The sequence below is a fragment of the Corvus cornix genome, chromosome 4, assembly GCF_000738735.6.
Source record: "Corvus cornix cornix isolate S_Up_H32 chromosome 4, ASM73873v5, whole genome shotgun sequence".
Taxonomy (NCBI): Eukaryota; Metazoa; Chordata; class Aves; order Passeriformes; family Corvidae; genus Corvus; species Corvus cornix.
In genome coordinates this window covers 27893518-27916011 of record NC_046334.1, presented here as the reverse complement: position 1 = coordinate 27916011, position 22494 = coordinate 27893518, and the positions used below count along the sequence as shown (strand labels likewise).

The 22494-nt window shown below is 39.6% G+C and overlaps 1 protein-coding gene across 4 annotated transcripts; it reads right to left on the bottom strand.

Annotated features, from left to right (window-relative positions):
* Positions 1-1117: 1117 nt before the first annotated feature.
* Positions 1118-21989, bottom strand: YTHDC1 (YTH domain containing 1). 4 transcript variants are annotated; one of them, XM_010411759.2, is made up of 18 exons: positions 21879-21989; positions 17928-18029; positions 16992-17320; positions 16505-16859; positions 15153-15242; positions 14588-14641; positions 13885-13979; positions 11915-12023; positions 11698-11815; positions 10738-10822; positions 8683-8849; positions 6128-6210; positions 4657-4693; positions 4525-4564; positions 4358-4420; positions 2775-2909; positions 1947-2154; positions 1118-1535 (listed from the first exon to the last, which is right to left on the bottom strand). In XM_010411759.2, exons 1-18 carry the CDS (start codon positions 21904-21906, stop codon positions 1486-1488), a joined length of 2148 nt encoding a protein of 715 aa, XP_010410061.1. In that variant the 5' UTR covers positions 21907-21989; the 3' UTR covers positions 1118-1485. The 4 variants fall into 4 exon arrangements, with proteins under 4 accessions (XP_010410061.1, XP_010410063.1, XP_010410062.1 ...); XM_010411761.2 differs by lacking the exon at positions 14588-14641; XM_010411760.2 differs by lacking the exon at positions 1118-1535 and having other exon boundaries at positions 1630-2154.
* Positions 21990-22494: the final 505 nt, after the last annotated feature.

The following is a 22494-nucleotide window of genomic DNA, read 5'->3' as shown; positions in this document are numbered from 1 at the left end:
GCGTTACAGTCCCTGTAAGGAGGTGCTTTGTTTCTGTAACCTACTCAGAAATTTGGCTTATCTAGTACTGAATTTAAAAAGCAAAAAAAAAAAAACCAAAAAAAAACCCCAAACCAAAAACCCAAACAAAACCAACGCCCCCTCTTCATTTTAGAGTCTGTATATAATGCAGAGAAAGATACCAAAGTATGAGGGATGGTCTATGATGCATTTCTCCAACTGGACACAGAATGTACTCTAAATCTGACAGACTGATCTAATCCTACAGCTAGCAGGCAATACAATACCTCTCTGTGCACAATAAACTGTGTTGAGGAACCCAAACACATTCAGCCTGTTGTACTGCTTAAAGAATCCAAACATACTTGCACACTGGAGGTCTAAGTTTTTGCTTAACACATGTAGATGTTTACTGCAATTGTAGGCTAAAATAAACAGAGCACAAATTATTGCCAGATCAAAAACCCACATTTCCACAACTGCCACACCGTGGCCAGTCCTATACTGCCTTTATAAAAGTAGCTGCAGCACCCAGCAGGGTGAAGCTGGAGGTGCTTAATGCACATACTACAGTCTGGATTTGTTACATGAGAAGACACTGAAGGAAGTTTATGAAGAAGTCCACCATGGCAGTGCTACTCTTAGGAGGTTTGGAAAGTTGGAAATTGGTGGATAAACTGAAGAACTTTCACCACAAGTTTTACTTCCCCCCCCACCTCCCCTCCCAGTTTTACCATTGGCATTTAGGTTAAAATATTTCCTATTTAAGTGATCATTACAAAGAAGACATGTGGAGAGTCTGATCTTGCAGGACTAACACATTCCTGAGACAAGTATGTTGTGGCTGAGGACAGCCTCTCAACAGCTTGAAGATCATATGGTTAAGTTGAACATGTAGGGCCTTAATAACTCTGATGAGCTGCAGGAGTTACTGACTACTTCACTATGGAAACAAATGCAATTACCTTTTAGATCAGCAGTCCTTTTCCTAAATTCAGGCTTCAGATCGATTTCACTTAGCACAAGAACATTGGAACTATTTCTGAACATAGATCTTTTCCTAGAACTGCCGGAATCTATTGAAGCTGGCAAGCTTAGAAAACCAAGAAACCCGACATGGAGTTTTAAACATTTCAATAGTTACCAATTTATTTTTATATAAAAAAAAAATGGTAGCAATGTAGAATACAGCAATATTTTCAGGTTCCACGCACGCAGGTTGTGAACATTCCAAGCAATGTGTACATTTTGGAAAGAGACTAGACAAGAGAATTGACCAAAATGTTACTGAACACTGGAAGATTTTTAAAAAAGGCTAAAAATTATCAATAGTGTCTTCTTAATATTGCTTTCCTTACTGAAGACAGAAAAAAAACCACTTGACTTCACAGATAAGGTTAAAAAATGGGAGGGGGGAAGAGAGGGGGGGGAAAAAAAAGGCTGCTACAACACTGCCATACAGTCAAAAAAAAAAGAAATCATACTTCAATATTTGCATACTTGATAGCAGCATTCTCCCATCGAACCATATGAAACTACGGGAAGAAAACATCAAAGCAAAAAAAAAAAAAAAAAAAAAAAAAAAAAAAAAAAAAAGGCAGTTATCCATCAGTATTCAAAAACCTAGAATGAAGTCACTAAGTAGATGAACACTTATTGAGAATTAATCAATATCTACATTCTTAGCTGCTTCCAACTCTGTTCCAATAGAAACATGAAGTTGAGTGTCAGCTTTGTGTATTTTATTTTTGGCCTATTTGAGTTTTTCCAGTTCATAGTTCACTGCATGCTTGGAATAGAGAGGGTCATTATAAATCCTTCTACACAACGAACTTTAAGTAGACAGCTGAAAATAAAATGTACTACTTGTAAACACACAAAAAAATACAAGCTTTTTTTTGTTTCAAGTGAGCACTGGTTCCAGATAGATTATCTTCGGTATCTACCTCTTTCACCTCTGTCTCTGTCCCGGTCACAAATCCTCTCTCTCTCCCTTTCCCGATCACGGCCTCTGTCACGTTCTCTGTCTCTCCGATTATCTCGAGGCCGGTCACGCTCCCGCTCTCGGTCCCTCTCCCGGGGCCGGCTTCTCCGACCGCTGACAACGGCTTGTGTGCGGCGAAGGAAGTCGTCTACTCTCATGTCATAGTCGTGCTGTGATGAAAGGACAGCTCTGCTATTTTCTTTCCCAGATCAGAATTTCCTCCCTTATCTACAGGGCTGGCTGTAACTCCTTCAGAAAGCCCAGTATTTAAAAAAAGAAACTCAACCAAACAAGTGTCCAGCATCCATGTGCAGAATCTGGTGTTCAAATGCCAGATACCAGCAAGAGACTTGAAAGCTAAGGAGCCTTCCAAGCCAGCTAACAGAAATTAATAATCTGCCTTGTTTTCTGATGTGCCTGTAAGAAGTTTTAAAACACAAAATTCTGATGATTAAGTAATTTGTTGTCCATGAGGACAAGCAAGGTTACAGGCATGCCCTTATTCAAACTGGGCTTCAGCATGAAAATGTTCAGAGGTGGACAGGGTGGAAGCTGATTTAAGCATACACCTCAGTTTAAGACTCTGAGAATTTTTCACTTTACCTCACCAGGGAGAGAAAGCCTTTTAAAATTTGCTGGAAGTGTCTAGTCAATCTAAACAACTGATTTTTCCAAGGAACTCTAATGCAGGTTATCACAGCCAACAAAGCTCAGGTTAGGCTACCCCTGGACCCCAGATTTCTACTCTGGCCTGCAGACTTGCATCCGCTTTGTCTGTGTGGACACTTACTACTCGTTTGTCTCTGTATCTCGCTTCATGTGGTACAGGATGATGTCCTGAGTATGGAGGGTGAGCTTGAGGTGGAGGTGCGTGGTGCTGATAGTAAGGGTGGTGTGGTGGTTGCTCCATACCTGGATACGGTGGCTACAAGAAAGTTACAGAAGTTTGTTGAAGCAAAGGAATGCACGCAAGGAGTGCAACATTCAGATGGCAAACACAGCACCTAAATGTATCTGATCACAGCCTCCTAACTGAACAGCAGACTACTTTCCATTAGGCTAGAATGCTTTACTACCTCTGTACCATTGCTTGGAAAAGTTTGGTCAACACCCTCCCCAAAGCCCAACCTTCCTTCCTTCTGTATCTGCCTCAACATGACATTGTACATAAAACTTCTGCTACTTAAATGCGGCTGTTTTGTTTTTAGGTTTTTTAAACCTTTGCATATAGAATGTGAATTCTGCCCAAATCATTGAGCTCTTACAGAAATGACTCATACTTGTTCCTTATGAATGTATTTCTATTTTAAATTAAAAACCTGACTTTGCAAGACAAATTATTTGACAAAATGCTAGCAGGTTTTTTGTTTGTTTTTTTTTTAAACAGGACATATTTTGGCTGATTTCTTCCATTTCTTCAATCAGCAAGGTCTTCCTCTGCCATATTACCAAAGCATCTTTGCTTGCATTTTTGTCACAAAGAAAGTAAGTGGAAATGCTGGATTTTAGGACAACTACTTGGACAGCATACAAAAGAGGGGAGGGAAAAGAAAAAAAAGGAGTTTCTGGAGGCTTAACTGTGTTTGAAAACAGTTTCCCTCCCCATCTAAAAACCTAGTTCACTTCCTTCATTTGTAAGGAGTTGTGTTTCAGCTGAGAAAAATGAGAGGCCACAGGAGCATCTCTACATCTGGCATTGCTTTTTGCTCATTGCCAGTACAAACAAGAGCCGAAAGACTCATTACAGTTATTACTAAATATAACCAAAATAACCTCACTATGACTGCTTCTCCAGACATGAAGGCAAAACCACAACTTATACAAGTGAACTATCTACATAGCTGCAGATACATACACTTATATATCTGCTTATCTGACTGGGAAAAAAAGTGCATCTCAGTGGAGGCTGTAATACAGGGAGACTTATTTTAATTAGGTTGTGAAGCACATTTTGCTACTTTCCTGCATGCTTCATTGCCATAGCCAAAAGCAAGCCACTGCACAATGCTAGAGCCTGGCAGCCCATTCCATGAGCCTCTTCAACAAGTCCACCTGTTTGATGCATTTGCTGTTCAAGAGCCAATTACTATATTTAGCAGAATACAGAATGTGATCACATCCTCCCGTCTATGCTAAAGGAAGATTCTGCTGTTTCCTCAGAGCTTACTAAGAATGCCAGACTACTATTGAGAGTAAATTTCAAAATAGTTGCTATCAATATTTTTCCCCTAAAATTTTTACACTGTTACAGCGAAGATACATTTTAGGAAAAGCGAAGAGTTGAGTGCACACTGAATATGCCAGGCTCCTTTAGAGGGAAACAAAAAGAAGCTGTATTCTAAGGAGAAAAATTGAATTCAACAAGACACAAACCATTCCTTGCCATGGTGGTGGTGGTCCCATGTTGTGGAATTCCCTCACGTAATCATTGTAGGACTAAAATGAAAGACAGTAATATTAAAATTGGTGTTGAGTGTTCTTTGAAAGTGCAGAAAGCTGAATATAAAAGGTTCCTCAAAAATCTGCATGCAACAACTTACCCCATTTAAAAATACATCTCGTCGAACTCCTGAAAATCGTCTGTTGGGAATAAAAATTTGTAGAACTAAATCCAACTTATCCATGCAGACAAGTTACCAGGGCATAAAATGAATAACATGAACACACCTTACCTGTCTACTTCGGGATATCTGGGATCCTTTATATACCCTGTTCGAACATCAAGCAGTATTAATTCAATTTACCATCTCAAGTAAACAATCTTAAAAATTATATTCAATAGAAAGTGTCCTTTCATTTTGTGCCAGCTACAAAATTACATCTACTTGCCATTACCCTGACTTTTAAAATAACTCTTGAAAACTTACAGCTTCTTATAGACAATGAAGACAAGTAGTATAATGTAGTAAAAAAAAAGTGATGTAGATAAACCCATATGAATTTGTACACAGTACCAACAAATAAGCAAGAGGGAAACTGTGCAAATAAAGACTTGAAATTCAGTCAAATGAATTAGGAATGCACATGAAGTTGAAGAGGACTGTCTCTGGGCAGTTAGCATGTGGCTGTTACTACTTCCTAACGGTGTATTCAGTAGAATGTGTTCATCTGGGCAACTCTTAAAACTGATTCATAATATGTTTTGGATACAATGCTAAGAGGAAATTAAACTAAAAAGTATCTGGGAAAGCCCCACAGGGAAAAGGATTCTCACAGCTTCAGTAAATCCCAAGAAGTAAACTTTAAAGAGATCAGTAAAATGGTGCAAAACACCAGGCATGCTTGCGGTAAAATAATGCTTCCGAGCTTCATTGTTTTTAAAAAATCTTGTTCTGTTTTTCAAACAATGGTCTTAGAAAGATGGAGAGCAGCAACAACACTTTTTGCATGAAAGAATGCAGGCTTTGCAGACAAGCTGGATAGATGAAGGCACGTTCTTAACAGATTTAGAAATCTACCACTGAAATAGCAGAATGCACTTTTTTAACAGAAGCGAAGCACAATTTGGTAGACTAAAAGTGACAACTTCTTAATAGCTGCTTTCTGAAGAGAAAAAAATAGTTGCACTACAACCAGTGCTGTTGCTGCACTACCATTGCAAACATTTCTGGAGAACAAATTTCCCTTCTCAAACTCATCTGTAGATCCTCTTGTAAAATGCAGTGCAACATCACCCTCCCTTATTCGTGTAAAGCTTGCAAAAAAAATTCTCTCTGAAAACATAACTGAACGTCTACCACCATCTCCACACAGAGGCTGCTAGTCAGGCAGTCTCAGCTGACTTTCCCAAGTGGAAATTTCTCAAACATTTTCATCTGATGATTAGCATCTTGACAAGTAGGTCAGATCTATTCTTGCGCCCACATTAACATAGCACTCGAAAGGATCATTCACAGCAATGTACACAATTCAAGGCTCTTAGAAAAAGCTCAGCCTAGGTTAAACTCAGCTCTCTCTCAAACCAGTGAAACAGCGTCACTGACTGCTGTGAGAGGTGGGTTAAAGCAGCAGGCAACAGTTGGAACAAGTCACATTTTTATATCCCAGTTATAGCAATATTTTACTTTTGAATTAATGAGGATATGCTAAAAGAGAAAACACTTGTGAATTGGTGCACACAAATCTTCATAGTAAGATATTAACCTGGTCTTTGGTGAAACTCAGGGGGATAGTCAATCCTTGGTTTCTTTCTGCTGTTATGAATATCATAATCTTCTGGTCGACGCCTACACAAATTAGATATCAAAGATTAAACAAGGTTGCTTGGAGCATTCGTTACAGCAGAATACCTCACAGGAATAGTCTGAGCTGCCCAGGATATCAATGTAATCATTCTCAATTCTATTTACTTCAAAATATTCTATAGCTTTAAATCTGAACTGAAAGGATCAGAAATAGCTCAATTACATACACTCTACTGTTACTTTCTGTCTACAGGAGTTTTGGTAGTTAAGGAAGGAACTCTACCCAACAGTACCTTCATACCAAATAAAAGGGAACAAATTTGTCTAAACCAAACTCAAACTTAGGCATTAACATTACGCTTTCCACATTACATTTTGAAACAACCTATTGGACAACAAAAAATTTCACAGAACATTGCAGAGGGTGGCTCATTTGATAGCTATGGGGTAGAGAATTCTATAAAAGAGCTACTTCCATAACATTTATAAATAAAACTGCATGCTTTGTGAAATTGCAACTTTCACTGTGACTTTCCTAACTGGGAAGGCCAATGATACTATTTCTAATAATTTCTGTTCTAAGCAATTTACCAGCAATGCACTGGTGTGCTTTACAATGTAATAACGCTCAAGCTTCCTAATTAAAATAATTAGGGATCTTTTCTATAAAAACAGGTCTTTGACAGAAGAGATGTTAAGAACTCTGCTCTTCCTTATGAAGTAACATTCCAGTTGCTGTTATGCTCAATAAAGAGCTGATAACTGGCTGCTTATTTTGCTCCAAGGTACATAACCATTACTGGGAAACTCCAATGCTAATGTAACAGTGTTTCTAAACACAAAGCAGCTACAAAACCATTCCCTTCCTGCCCCCCTCCCCCTCTCCAACAGCATAATTCCTTATAACAAGACATTAACACTTTCTTAAATTGCTTAATTACTGTGCAACTTGCTGGCTAAGTAACAAGCTTATACAGCTTCTAGTTTTATAAATAGTGACTTCTCCCCCCCCCTTCCCCAACTTCAGTCTTTAAAGCCCACCATACCCCATTACTAAGCTTTTTAAAATGGAAGCAGATTCTTTAGTATGAGCAAAAAGCCCAAAAACCAAAGCAGTTGCATCTACAGCAAATTCAGATCAAAGAAAATAAAAGCTGGTGTAAAGAATAAACATACCGCTTTCTTGTAGTTTTGAGAGTGCATTTACGACCGGTATAAAATATGATAGAAACAGTTCATATAGTAGTCCAACTACTGACTTTAAGCTGTAAGCCACATACATAAATGGAGGCCCTGGCAGGCTTGAGAAGGTGTGGTGGTGTTATATGTATAGTTTGCAGTCCATTGCAAAACCTTCACTTGTATATACTTTATTGCACTGGAAACCTCTTAGCTTAACTCCAAAAGCCATCTTGGTGTTCAGTCCTTTAAAGCCAAAAATAGGGGGGCGCTGCCAGGTTTCCTCCTACCTACTCGTTACAATGTCCTTTTTTTTTTAAGCTCAAGGAAATGGGGACTCTTGTTGGGGCTCTGTACCTACCACAGGACATTTCCACAGAAAGGAAACTTAACCAAAGGTTTCAGCCCAAACCATACATCAGTCTGTATGCAAAGTGGCTACCACAGGGAAAAGGTGTTTGGCAGATGGGCTAATATCAGTTCTTTGCAAAGACTTCTCCAATTCTGTAACAAGTTATACCCCCTTTTTTTCTGGAAAATGATGTTAAGTTCATATAGCAGTGATCAATAACCATGTCGATCCTCTAAAAATACTTTAAGTCCACAGGTACTGCCAGCATCTGGAAAGGTTGTATATACAGACACAGCAACAGCCATTCTTTTTGGTTTGTTGCCGGGTCTCCAAGGGCCACTTGATCCCTTTTGGAAAGAACCTACTGTTTTCAGAAGCTCAGCAAGATGTGTGAATTCAGTGGTTACATGTTAGAGAATATTTGGCAATGGGGTTAACACATCACGGTGACACAATTTGAAACAGTCCCAATAATGCTCCTCTTGAATATCAAAATAACTTAAATATTTTATCCTCAAAATGAGGCGGCATCTTCTGCAAAATTCTAAGTGATCCTTATAAAAGTCCCATATTTGATAAGGCTTATCCAGAGACACACCTGAAAGAAAAGGCTTTTACAAGATATTAACACATTTTTGGCATATAAATATTTCCTCCTCTCCATCTAGCCTGCTCAAAATCAAGCCAAGCTTACCTACAGCTAGCATTACACGTTGCATTAGCTCAATAAATGATCTAGTCTAAACTAGAGACAGAACTTTAAGAGCTTTTTTCTGCAAAAGCAAAGATCCCCATTTTCCTCTTGAAAAATGACAGACCGGGGAACCATGTGAAATCCTCAATGAAGCCACAAACTTGTCCATGCAGCTTGATTTGAGGATTTTCTCTCTTCTTTATCGCAGGGAAAGCTTTGACGAATCACATTCCTCCATCACGTTATTCTGACACATGTGCCTATTATCAGTCCAAAGAACGTTTCTAACCTTCCCACGTCCCGAACGGGGTCTCGACGGGATGGGCGTCCTCTTGATCGGGGTTGTGAGTGCATTCTTCTCTTGTGCCTCATTTTATGAATGACTTGATACAAGTCAATACTTTCATCAGGAGGGAAGAGAAGACAAAGTTGGGTTCCACATTCCGGCTCAATTTCCTAGAATTAGTTAGAAGTTCAGTAGTGGTTTATAAACTGAAGAAATGAAACTCTCCCCAAATACACTGACACATACATTTAAGGAAAAAAAAAAAGGACACTTTGAAGAGATGTCAGTATCACTACAGACAGCAAAATTCACTTACATTACCTTTCACTCTTTAGGCACTACTTAGAATTTTCATAAAACAGTCCAACACTCTGGGTAACCATATCTTCCCATGAGACATACAGGCCACATCACTGTTTTGCTATAAAATCAGAGGACTGTTTTTCATCACAAAGAAAATGATCACCTATTACAGAAAGAAAAGTGACATTCGTAGGAAAAAAAAAATCCATCCCAGCTTCACATATAAAGCCATGGCCTGACAGAGCTGACTACTACCAATCAGTATGAGTTCTTCATTGTATGGTAGACAGGTCCATGAAAATACCAACTCAATGTCTGACCACAGTCAAAACAAGCAGTCTGTGTGTTCAGGATTCTTAGGAAAGGAACATGGAATAAGAAAGTCATTGTATCACACTGGAAGTTCATGTTCCACCCACACCTTAACTACTGGGTGCAGTTGTGCCCCTGCATCTCAAAAAATAAAGGGACAGTAGAAATGAAAAAGCTTCAAAGCAGGGCACCAAGGATAACTGACTAAGTGCAACAATTCCTACATGCAGTGACTGAGTAGGTCAGGTCTCTCCAGCCTACATTAAAAGAGAAATATGCGGGATATGGGGAACAAGATGGAGATAGTGGGAGCGTTGGACACCGCAAGTTGTCTAGAGGAGAAAGGGACAGAGAGAAACTTGCTGACTCCCTCTTCCAGTACAAGAACTTGGGTCATCAAATGAATCTAGCAGAAGCCAGGAGCAAAATAATCCCAAAAAGTGCTTCTTCAACCTGGTGACTACAGGCCTGCAGAACACTTTCCCAAATGATGTCGTAAAGGCAGAATTTCAGAGTACACATCCTCAGAAGAGAGATCCATCCAGAGTTGTGCAAATATAAGTGGATAAATGACAGCCACTTCAGGAAATAACCAGAGTTGAGAAGCAGGGAGAGCAAGCATCAGACAATGCTTGTCCAGAACATAACGGTACAGTAGTTTTATGAAAAAAGCTGAAACCCATGTCCAGATAGCAACTCTACTGTGGACAAAACATCAAAAAAAAAATTTCCTTGACGATTTAATAGAAGCTAAGTTAATTAAAATCCTTTTTTTTTTTTTTTAAAGTTCACACTAAACTAAAAACAAGACCAAGACTATTGTTTTTCTCCTGCTACACAACAAAGCAAAGATATCTGTGGGGCAAAACAATGCAGCACAGAGTTGACATTTTCCATACAGTATGGAGATTATACAACTCCCACCTTGTTTTAAGAAAGCAGAACCCATTATTTTACCCATGGCTTGCACACTTGATGACAGCAGCAACATACCTGCACTCTGGTATGTCTGACAAGACAAAGCCAGCCCCACTTAAAATTTGCTTAGCATATATTCTATAATGGGAGACTATGCCTTAAGCAATACAGTGTATATATATTAAAAAAAAAAAAAAGCAATGCAGAGCACAACTGGAAACACCAGAACTTTTTCTTAAAAACTGATGCTATATGGTTTGCACACCATACAAAGCAAGGCACATTACATTTCAAATTCAAAATATCACAGTTCTGAAGCAAACACTGTTTATCACAAAGATGACAACAGAATTGGCACTGTATTTTTCCTTCTTCCACAACAGCATTAGAAAGAAGCAGAGTGCCTTTCCCACAGTGCTCTACTGCAAGTAACTGATCTAAAAATATTCCAAATCTCCTGCACATCCAAAGCTGGAAGCAAGCACTAGAGGATGTCAGTTAAAGAAAAAGTAAGAATTAACAAACCTGTCCATCGCGTCCAATCTTCACTGGCTTATGTTCGTTCCAAGGATTGGTCAGGTGAGCAGACTTTGTGAACGGCAGTTCCCGCCTAAATATACGAGTGGCACCATTTATAGTTTTGCCTCCAGTTTTTTTATTAAGAATTAAAAAAACACATACAGCAGGAGATTACATATAAAATAATCCTGTTATTCTTTGTACTGTTAGGTCTCTGAACATATTCTTATGTTCTACATATTGGTAACTGAAGATTTCACTTTGACTTATTCCAGTATTAACTAATATAGTCTGTACTATGACAGGTTCTCCTTTTAAAGAAATTTTTTTGTCTTTGTGCAATATCAAGATTGTGCTTGTTTATTATCTCACCATCTAAATACAATGATCAGTCTCTACATGATATGGTAGCTCTTGGCACCTACTGAAATAAATCCCTGAGCACTGACCTAACTGTGAAGCTAGAAATGCTTTGAGCTGGAGGTGGGAGTCAGTAGCTTCAAGAGGACCTTTCCAACACAGATTTTTCTCTAATTCAAAGTCTTGCTTTTCCTGTATTTAGTCTTTCTGGCAGTCCAAAGTACTTGCACAACCATGCAATGTGTTTCACAGGACTGCTGTAACTTTTTTTCTTTAACAGAGATTTAAAATCTTTTCTGTAAGAACATACTCAGTGAAATCAATGAACATACTGCTCACAACCAATATGTTCTACAATACTTGCACTATTTCATATGTTGTTTTAGAATGGTAGTATTTTCTTTGTTCAGTCAGATCAAGAGATTTGTCCTTACATGATTTTTTTTTTTTGGTTTTTCATCCACAGCTGTCTATTCAAGTGAGCAGTGAGGATAGATCTCTGGCTGCATCAAGTTTCAGAAGGATGCTGTCAGCACTTGAGTAACATGCAGAAATAATATTATAATGCCTTGTTACTAACAGCAACATAAATGCACAATTATTTACCTGCAAATCCAGTCAATTTTAAAGACACCTCCCAACATTTTTGCATTCATTCCTGCAGGCAGCACCCAGTGTATAGGTGATCCTCCGTGATGGGACTCTGAAGACAATCTTGCAAACCCTAAAGGATTTTGTATGAATTGTAACAAAGATACAACAGAAAAGCTATTGCACATAAAACTCACTTTCACTTACCTTGATAACAGCTCATTTCCCTTACCTTGGAATTTGCCACTCTCTCTTACAGAAAATATCAAAATGACACTCCTTGCTGATCTAAATGCAGCATTAAGCTTCTTTTCATTCACTGGAAGTGTTGACCATACTCCCTAAAACAGAAAAACACCCACCCCATCACCAAAATGTAAGAGTTCATCTCAAATGACTTAGCTAACAAATATATAATGTAGATGAGGAAAACAAGACCAAAATAGTGTACTGGAATAGAAGGTAATGGAAAGAAAAAGATATTGCTAAATTCATTTCCTTCAAGAAATATTTTAGCCTGCCTTGTGCTAAAACTTTTAAAACACTGGCTTTTCAATCTTTTTTTGAACACTGAAGATGCATTTAGACCATCTATAAGACTTCCATTGTAATTATAATGATGGACAGATACCTTAAATAGTAAGGGTGAAAGTTTTCATGCATGTTTGAAGTGACTTTGGGAATTCATCTATTGCATAAAACACAGAAATTATGAAAAACCAACAGAATATATACTGAAAGGTGGGCAGGTAGACTTCAGTATAGTATTGCAGATTTGTTGAGGACAGTTTGCAGACTTTGAAACTCTTTCAGTGAAATGCCAGCAACATGAAAGACACCAGACTAACACTTTAAATTGGCAAGACAACTTGAACCACTTTGTTCAGCCTTTCACATCTCCACCTAGTAAGTAGGACCTTTTCCATTTCACCAGCCATTATGTAGCCACACACAATAAAACCCAATCTGTTTTAAGGTACCAACTGAGCTGAGCTACAGAGTAACAGTTTATTGAGTTATTCCTCGGTTCATCTTCCGGGCAAACAAGCTTCAGCCTCAGAATAGGATCTACAGTCTACCAAAGACAACATTCCTTCCCTCACATTTATCTAGTGAAGGTATGTATTCATACCCTACTCTGAACTCAGATCAGTGTTTGTCTGGTTTTGGTGATTCATTATAGTCACCAGAGAACTATTTGGGGTTTTTGCTAGCTTTCAGTCAGATTACACGGCTTTTGGCTGCTTGTAAAGCCCTGCTGTGAACCGGAACAACCTACCACATTGGCACCACAAAAGCGAGTTTCATGAAGTCCAACACCAAAGCACTGATACCCCTACACTGAAAGACCATGCATCCACTCCAAGAACTTCAGGAACAAGGATACTACTGTAGCTCCATACATGGATGAGGAACAAAAAAGGATATACTTCTTTACAGAGCTAAAGCAAACACCAGTCAGAATGGTGTTCACTGCACAGATCAGACCCAAAGCTTGAAGGAGGGGTGCGAACCAAACATACCCAGGACTTTGAGATTTGTTCAATAGTTTTAGTGCAATTTCCATCCTAATTTAGAAAAATCTTCATTAAAAGAATCACCTACTCTGTGTATATTGTGCAACAGCAAATCAAATATTTTCTCTATAACCTGTTCCAAAGAACACATGCCAATACAAAACCACCAGAGTGGTGCAGTGGACACCTAATGCAATTCCTCAGCAGCTGAAGTCCAGTGCTCTGGAATCCCTCCCAAAGAACTCACTCACACCAGCACTGCCAGGCATACATTTCCACAGTAAGGCTTCAGATCCTGAATTGAATCACCTGACAAAAATTACTTGTATAGCATTAGAGGAAAGGCAAACAACCTTCTGAACCTTCTCAGAATACAGCAGCATGAACTGATGGAGGGGAGAAAATACCACCCCAGCATTCCTAATGGAGGTTGGCTTGGGATGTTATCTAACAGACCCTAAGGCCCCTTTTAACCCTATTCTTGCCAAGATAGATGACTGATGGTCTAGGAACTTTTCTAGGTTACAGTGAAAGCAGAAGAACCAAGGCACGTAGCTTTTGTTGCTGCATCTACCGAGATCCAAATTATAAAGAAAAGAGCGCCTCCAACTGCACACTCTTCCAAACAAAGATGGGTACGTTTGAAAACAGACAAAGTGATCAGTTTGAAGAAAACTGAACATACCTTTGCCTTAGCAAGCGATACGTTTTCATGGTTATTACTCTTGATGAGAAAGAATCTTGCATCTTGGAGAATGTATTTAAGTTTACTTGTTTGGTCTGAAAAGAAAACAAAGTATCAAATAAGCCAAACTGTAAATACTTATCAAACACGTTGCTTTGAGTATAGATAGTTGTTTGCTTCCTTCAAAATACACAGTATCCCACCCAGTTCCTATCTATGTATTATCACAGTCAACCACCCAACTTGAAGACAAAGCTGCAGAGCGCAAAATGCCAGGGGAAACCAAACCAAAACTAAAATTTAGATATCCAGGTAAAGAAAAAAGTAAAATAAAATCAGCATGATTCAGTGATGTTCCGATATGTAGGACTTATTTCCTTGCTTAAGAATCTTTGCATAAATGATGGGTAACATTTGTAACAAGCACAAGTTGTTCAATAGAGAATGGTGAATGCTGTTCCTCTTTGCAGTTTTAAGCACTTCCTTTTTAAATCTGCTGCTTCTGCAAAGAGCAAAGTGACTGAACTTTTTGCATATTGCTCTCAACACATGCAAAAGTAGCTTAAGATTTAATTACCATGCTCAGAACAATGACGTGCTCAAATTGATTTATATCAGAACATCACTACTTACAGGTAATTTAATCAACAAAGACAATGGCTTGCTATGGGGCATGCATTAAAAATTCAAATTTAAATGATACCTTTTTGGACAGCACGAACGGAAGATGATAATTTCTCATGCTTCTTTTCTGAACCTGTGTTTAGCCAAAGTACATTTGTTCAGATTGAGCCTTAATAGAGATAATATACAATTTCTACAGCCTTGTCACATACAATTTTCATTCATGACAAATTATGCTTTCTGGCGCGCACCCACACACACAAAAAAATACTATTCAATGTGCACGAGTGTTTTGTTTTGGTTTTTTTTGGTTTTGGTTTTGGGTTGTTTGATTTGGGTTTGTTTTTTTAAAATGGTATTTGAACAATTTCCTACTCAGAAAACTAGTCACTGAATCATCATCTTCCAAGTTTTAAAAAAAAAAAAAAAAAAGTGAAAATTCCACTTAAGCAACAGAATAGCATTAAAGTAACAAGAAAGCCTACTTCCCCCCAAAGGTATCCACACACAACATGCCAGAAGTCAATATCAAATTATACAAAGCTACATACCCCATAAATCTCTACAGCCAGTTACATTTATTTTAGATTACACATTAGGATTTGATGCAAGTCACAATGACAAGCAATGAAAGGGAAGAATACCTGCATATGATTCTGATGCAGAACTTCCACTTCTGTCAAAAACAATTGGAGAGATACCTCTAGCTCTCTTCCTCTCCTTCTTTTTCTCGTCTAAAAGAAACAATAAAAAATAAAAGCCATACCTTAAACACAGGAAAAGTTGAGATTAAAAAGTCACGAGACAGGAAAACACCATCAGTAAAAGTGAAGTTACCATTTGGCTTGCACGTTAAAATTGTGGTTGTTGCCACAAAACTATCATGCACAAAAGAAGCAAATGCTAGTTACTCAAGCTTTTCATTCACAAAAGGAAGATGAATGGGACAAATCCAGTACATCTGTGCAATGTTTAGAGACAGAATTTATTATTACTATATTTTTAGTAAGGGTGGGTTAGCACTTCTTTCCAGCCTTCACCCAAATGTGCAACATTGAGCACAAACTGTGTTGCAATAGTGATATGAGCTCATTTGCTCGGAGCTCAAAAAAATGGTAAGAGACAGGAAAACAAAACACTGTGCCACACAGGCAATTATTTCCACTCTTAAGAAAGTGTTATGTTATACCACAGAGCTTTTTAGAACAGTTATGACAGCTTCAACTTGTCTTTAGGTTACACCTTGCTGTCTCTAACTCCAAACAGCAGAGCTGAGCTAAAAAAGGCTGCATGTTAAGCAGGATGACCACCTATGGAGACTTCAGACAAGGAAGATACACAATAGGAATCTTAACAGGATTGCAAGCTGCTTTCCTAGAAAAAACAAACAACGAACAGCCAAACCCAAAAGTATTTACGTCATTAGCACTTCACATCAGTAAGTTAGGACTACTTATAATATACAATTACAAAGCAATTGTTTCTAGTTTCTGCTTAAAACATTTATTTCATTCTAAATTTGCCATAACATCTAATAATTTCAACTTAAGTTTAGATTTCCTATGCTGGACACAGCCACCATTTAAGATTCAATTATCCTTCCCCAGGAATACGGTTCTTTTACTACACTAGTCTGCCTGGTCACTTATCTAGATGGATACCAAACAGCTCAACACCAAATTAAAATGAATTGTGTGGAAAACTAAGCCACTAGATACCCAAGAAAATACTAATTTAGTGTTTCAAAGCACTGAACAGCAAGGCCAAAGCAGTCAAGAACACTATGAATCCTCAACACAGTAATCTGGATGTTCACAATTTTGCTTTACCACTTTCCAGTACATTTTTTCCTTGCCTATGGTATTTCATAATTAACATCTTCCTGACTTGTGCTACCACAGCTTACTTTTGACATGGTCAGGAAGTGGTTATTTTTAAAAGTAGCTGAACTTTCAGTGGCAAGGTATTTCAGACTAGCATGCAAGATGTTGCCTACCTGATGCATCTGAACCAGACCCAGATCTGACTGACCCATCTGTGAAAGAGGCAGATTCAGAATCAGAATCGCTGGCTTCACTCCGTGTGTCATAGTCATTTCCTTCCTTCTGATCCCTCTCATCCTGTTCGTACTCTTCTTCATCTTCCTCCCCATCTTCTTCCACCTCTTCATCCTCCTCCCCTTCATCATCTTCCTCTTCTTCCATTCCTTCCTCCTCATTCTCTGTGTTGCCTTGTTCAGAGGAACCACTACTGCCAGTCTCGTGATCTGAACAATATTCCTCAGAGTTCACCTCTTCTTTAGAAGAATGGCTAGATCTGCTTGGTCTTCTATCCACATCATGCCTGATTCTCTGATGTTTAAAGAAAAAGTGAATCAGCAGTCATATAACATTGTCAGGATGCACACACAGTCCTAAGAGAATGTGCCTTATAAAAGTCTCATAAAATTTCTTTATTTATAAGGCAGCAAGAATACTTAATACCTCTGAACCATCCGGTGTAGAAGACTTTGCCCTCCTGTCAATATCCCTCTTCCTCATGCAAGATTTTTCTGGTTGTCCTTTATAAGGTTCCCTGGAACTGCTTGACATTCGCATCTTCCGATCACCATCTGGGCGCTTGTTTCTGTCAGATCTCTGATACTCCTCAGTCTTGTATTCTGACATGGGCTTTCCTTTTGTACTCACTATTCTCTTGTTATTGCTAACTGATGAACTGGGAGGTTTTGGCATCATCTGCCTTGAGGAATGCACAGAAGGTTTTTGCCTCTTGCTTTCAGCATTTTCCATCCTGTCAGTTTTTCTTTTTGATCCTTAAATAGAAAGAAATATCAAGTTCAGTGTTATTTCCAGTATCAAAACAAAAACTGTACAGAGGATCCTACTTTCTCTATTTTAGGTAATTACCCTGTTGCAGTCATAGGGAGCATCATCCAGTTGTAGGCTTTGCAGCAACACTCAAAACTGCTTCTTAGGAACGGCTCATGTTCTAAAACACGTATTTTACTTCAAAAAAGGTATGTGTTTCTTAGATTTTATACATGGAAATGCTAAATTAAATGCTTATGGAATTGGCCTAAAGCCAAATCAACAACTGAGCTGGAACCAGACTTTGCAACCCCTTCGCTCCACTTCCATCTCACTTCATTGAGCCAAAAAGGACAGTAATTTTCTAACATTAAAGGAATTCAGAACAAGCCAGACTCAGCAACTGCTCTTGAGACAAAAGGAAACAGACTCGACTGTTTGCATGGAAGGGCAGGTGAAAAAGCATATGTCCATGAAATAAAGACTTTTAGAACTCATTCAGTCTTTGAATCAAGTTATAAAACCCACTACTTCAAAGACTTTAACTGTAATAAGACAGACATTTTTTACCATTTACGTTCCTGGAGGACATCCACTACCAAAGTCACATACCCTTTTTCTCACTTTTGTCTTGCTCACTGTCAGGGTTATACAACTCATCATCCTGGTCAGGAGCATCAGTCAAAATGTCATCCAGAACATTCAGTTCACCATCTGAAAGTACACAAAAGAAGTCAAAACCAACCATAAGAAGTCTGGATATGTAAACGACAGAACTAGGATTTACAAACCCAAACATTTCCTTTAGGGCTACAGATCTGCAACAAAGCAAAAATTGATGTCTTCTTGATTTATTTCTACACTTTCAGTTGGAAGGATCAAGCAGAGCAAATAAAAGAACTATAGTATGTCACAAGATGCATTTAGACCTCTAAACAAGGTCCAAGTTGGCTCCTCATGTCACACAAGCTTTGCAGGAAAGATGACCTACAAATGAAAGCTGAACATAAAAGCTTGTATAAAATTCTAGAAAAAGGGTGACAGGAGATAGTCCGAGTCCCATTAGTAAAGAGGAAGGACCCGTGTCCCTGCAAAATTCTGAAACTTGCATGTTGAATTACCTCTCTTCCACTGTTGTTGTCATTGCTGTGTTAGAATGGTGGGTTTTGTGGTTCACTTACAAATAGAAAAAACACAATGGTGAAAGCAGTACTTATTTGCTGCCTAATTAACTCTGAGCTGCTCTGAAAAAAACCCCCACAACTTGATCCAAAGGGCAAGTGTTAAAGAAAATTCATGCCAGAAGCAGTCAATGATCACACTTGGTCACAAAACTTTTAAAATCTGTCACCGTTTCTGGCTGTTTCACTTTGCTTAAAACCAACAGGGATATATGGTGATTCTAGTAGAAGAAGGATTCACCAGCTTTAAAGCAGTAGATCTATATTCCAAGCACTTTAAAAAGTAATAGTGAACTAAGCATGCAAAAGGAAAACTAAAAAAGGTATTGATTTTGGAATCTCCCGTTTCTTCTCCAAAATTCTTAGTTCTTTCCATTTTGTGATTGATTGTATTTTCTGTGCTCAGGAAAAAGAAAGCAGAGCAAACTCCAAGGATTCAGCTGGTTGACAATATCCATAGCAGATGCAGGTAAGGACTCCTGTACTGCATGAAACTGGGGTAATGCAGCAAATTCAGTCCTCTTGAGTTTGGCAGCTCGTCTATCTCAAAATCTTGAGCTGAGCCACAAAAGAAGTTTTACAGTTTGATGTTAAAAAAACTCCAAACATAATCCACATTATAAAAAAAAACCAACCCCAATTAGTATTGCAACTGTCTTTCTACTATATACTACCAAATCTGAAGTCAGCATATGCACTAACTTTCCTGCTGGCACTTCTCCACATCTTTGGTGGTGGGGGAATGCAGAAGTGATCCCTGGACTTCTCAGCTGGTGTGTCTAATGCAAAGTAAATGGTGCAGAGAGAAGTGGATCAAACCGTTCCCTGGCAGTTTACAGTTACCAGGCATTTAAATGCAACACGAACTTGCATCATAATTCTCTTGGGAATAGCCCTTTATGTTTGTAGACACCTATACATCCACAGCAAATATTCTTGCTGTTGCTGATAAATATATGAGAGTCAGATTCATGGCTGTGCAACTGCCAAACATGGGATGCATTTTCCTGGCTTGCGTTCTGGTTGCCCACAGGAAACTTGGCAAGTCCGGAGCACAAGATTTTTTCACTGGACACTAACGAAAAAGAGGTGTACCGAGATTAGGAAATTGAACATATCACCCATCTCAAATCACACATATTGAACCTTAGATTTGTTTCCCTCTTGGTGAGACAACAGCATATTTGAGTAAACTACATTTAGCCTACCTACTGCAGTAGCACTCAAAGGTGCTAAACGACTCCTGTATCAACTAATTCGGAAATAAATGAAAAGGAAAATTTAACAGGAAATGCAAGTCTGACACACACTCTCTCCTAAATCCCTTCCAGGTTAGATGGACCTCATTTGCAGCTGGAACCTTAAACAAGGGTGCAAGAGACAGGAGCAGGATGAATTCCCCCATCCCCTTCTATATGCACATCTACCCGACTTGTTTAGAAACACATTTCCAGATTTATTCAGCAGCCTGCTTCCTGTCTCTCACTTGCATTGGATACACTGCTCGACTGATCGCACAAGACGATTCCTCTCACTGAACTGCTACTGTCAGTGTTCAACCTGAAGAGCTGAATTATCTCACAGAGGTATCAGGAAAAACAAAAAAGCAGAAACAGAAAAATGGCAGAGGACAGGTATTTTATAGTCCATCACCACTGAAGAGGGAGGGACCAAATGAGTTCTTTCCATGACAGATACATCCCACAGGGTTCTCCGGCCACTTGTCTTTTGTAGGATCCTTCCACGAACAAATTTAACTCACCCAAAACAGCAGGAAGGTAGCCTGGGAGGCCATTTCCTCTGCTGGCCAGGAGCGTTAGATCTATTGGAAGGGTCCAAGCAAAAATCTGATTTGGTACACAAAAGAAATAAGACCCTGTGATTTCAAACTAAACAGGTCTGCAAGCCTTATTTCTGCTTTTTAAAGTGGTAAAATAGCATTTATCTTCCAATGGAAGCCTTCCAGTTCAGTTGCAAACAAACGTGCATCTACACCTGCTATTCAGTCAAAATAACCCCCCCTTTCACATGAGAAATAATTTAAAGCAAATTAAAGTAAAAATATAACCTGACAATTGGCAGTGATTAAAAAACACTAACAAAAAAAAAAATTCAAGCCCAACTAGATAAATAATTATATGAATAGAAATTTATAGGTGGCAACAGCAAACATTTCAAATTCACTGCTCATCCACAGTGGCAAATCAGATCTGTTTCAACACAACCTGATCATATCCTAATCTACCAGTTTTACAATAATACCATTAAGGATCAAGCACCACCAATAATTTTATTTATCAGTTCTAACAAAACCTACTGGGAATTTTCCATGTCATATAGTTCCACAACAATAATTGGACAGCAAACTCTTACCACTCTGACAAAGTCATTTTGTGGACACATATCCTGCAAAAAGCTTTACACAAAGCATATTTTCTTTGCCATGAAGCCATGAAGCATATTCTCCACAGAAATGGAGCTCCATGAAGCCATGAAGCATATTCTCCACAGAAATTCAAATGATAATATATAAATAAACCAAGCCACAATATCCCAGTGATACTTTACTCTTTTTGTAACTCTACAGTTCTCTGCACCAACCACCAAACGGCAATCTGCTCCACCTAACTTTGGTTTTGCTTCTTAAAGAGGCTATCTCGTGAGGATTGATTGATATAATCTCACAGATAATTTTCGGCTTCCGTGTATAGCGGCAGTCAGTTTTAGGAGCTGTGATTCTATTATTCGAGACTAATTATCCCAGATTATTATTCCAGAGTAATGACTCTGAAAACGTCCAATTTCTCTTAGTCAAATTTATTTATCCACAGTGTCCAGAAACCACCGCTGACCGCCGGAATAAGATTCCAACACCAGTTTCTGCTTACTAAAGTAACTACATCGCTCCACAGAAAATCCTGCAAAAAAGCCCAAAACCAAAACGGCCTAGTGATGCAAGCAGAAATAAAAAGCCGCAATAAAAATAGCAAACAGTTTCTGCGAAAAGACAAGCAGCAGTAACTCGCTGTCGATAATGTAAAACTTACGGCCCACGAACTTCTCCCTCTTCCCGCTGCTCGAGTCACCTTGCCCCGAGCCCGCTGCCGCCGGAACACCACAGTATGAGAGGCCCTATTACCTCCACCTCCCCCGAAAAACACAGGGAGGGCTTCCGCAAAAAAATCATCCTCGAAGAGTCACTCCTGACCCCGCCGCCCCTCCGCTCTCCTGGAGGAGACGTCCGTCCCCCGGGATGAAGGCCCAGCACCAGCTTCCACGGTGGCCCCGGGGAGGGGGGAAAACTCGGGCGGGGGCCCAATCCCCGCCCGAGCCTTCCCCCTTCCCCGGAGCCCAACGCCTGCTCCCCCCTACCCCCACGTACCCTTCTCCTCCCGGCTATCCGTCGCCATCCCGCCGCCGCGACGAGCGCCTAAGATGGAGGCTCCCTCTTCCTGCACGTAGCGCTTCCCTCTTCCCACAGGGCGCCGCTTTGTTTACGCTCCCCGCGTCAGAGCGCGCCGCGGGCGGGCGGGGGCGGCGGCGCATGCGCCACCCGGGCGCTGAGGGCGCAGCCGCCATGTTCGTGCCTGGCAGGGCCCTGGGCTGCGTTTCGCTGGACGGGAAAAGAGGTGTAGGGAGAGGAGAAGGCTTCTGCCCGCTCGGAAGTGCGGGAAGCTCGTATTTCTCGGCGTCCTCGTGCTGTTGTGACAGCTGCGTGTGATGTTGGAGCCCTTTCTGAGAGTCTTGGGTGGGACAAAGTAACAGTGCTTAGTTAACTCCTGGTGTTGGGCATTGCGTTGTCTGGTTTTCTCTTGTCTTTTACCTTTTTTCCCCTTCTCATTATTTTTTTCTTTCTCCTGGCAATCAGGCCAGTTCAGAGGAGGGTCACCAAGCTGATGAGAGGGCTGGAGCACCTCTCCTATGAGGGAAGGCTGAAAGAGTTGGGATTGTTCAGCCTAGAGAAGATTTTGGAAGACCTAATTTTGGTCTTTCAGTAC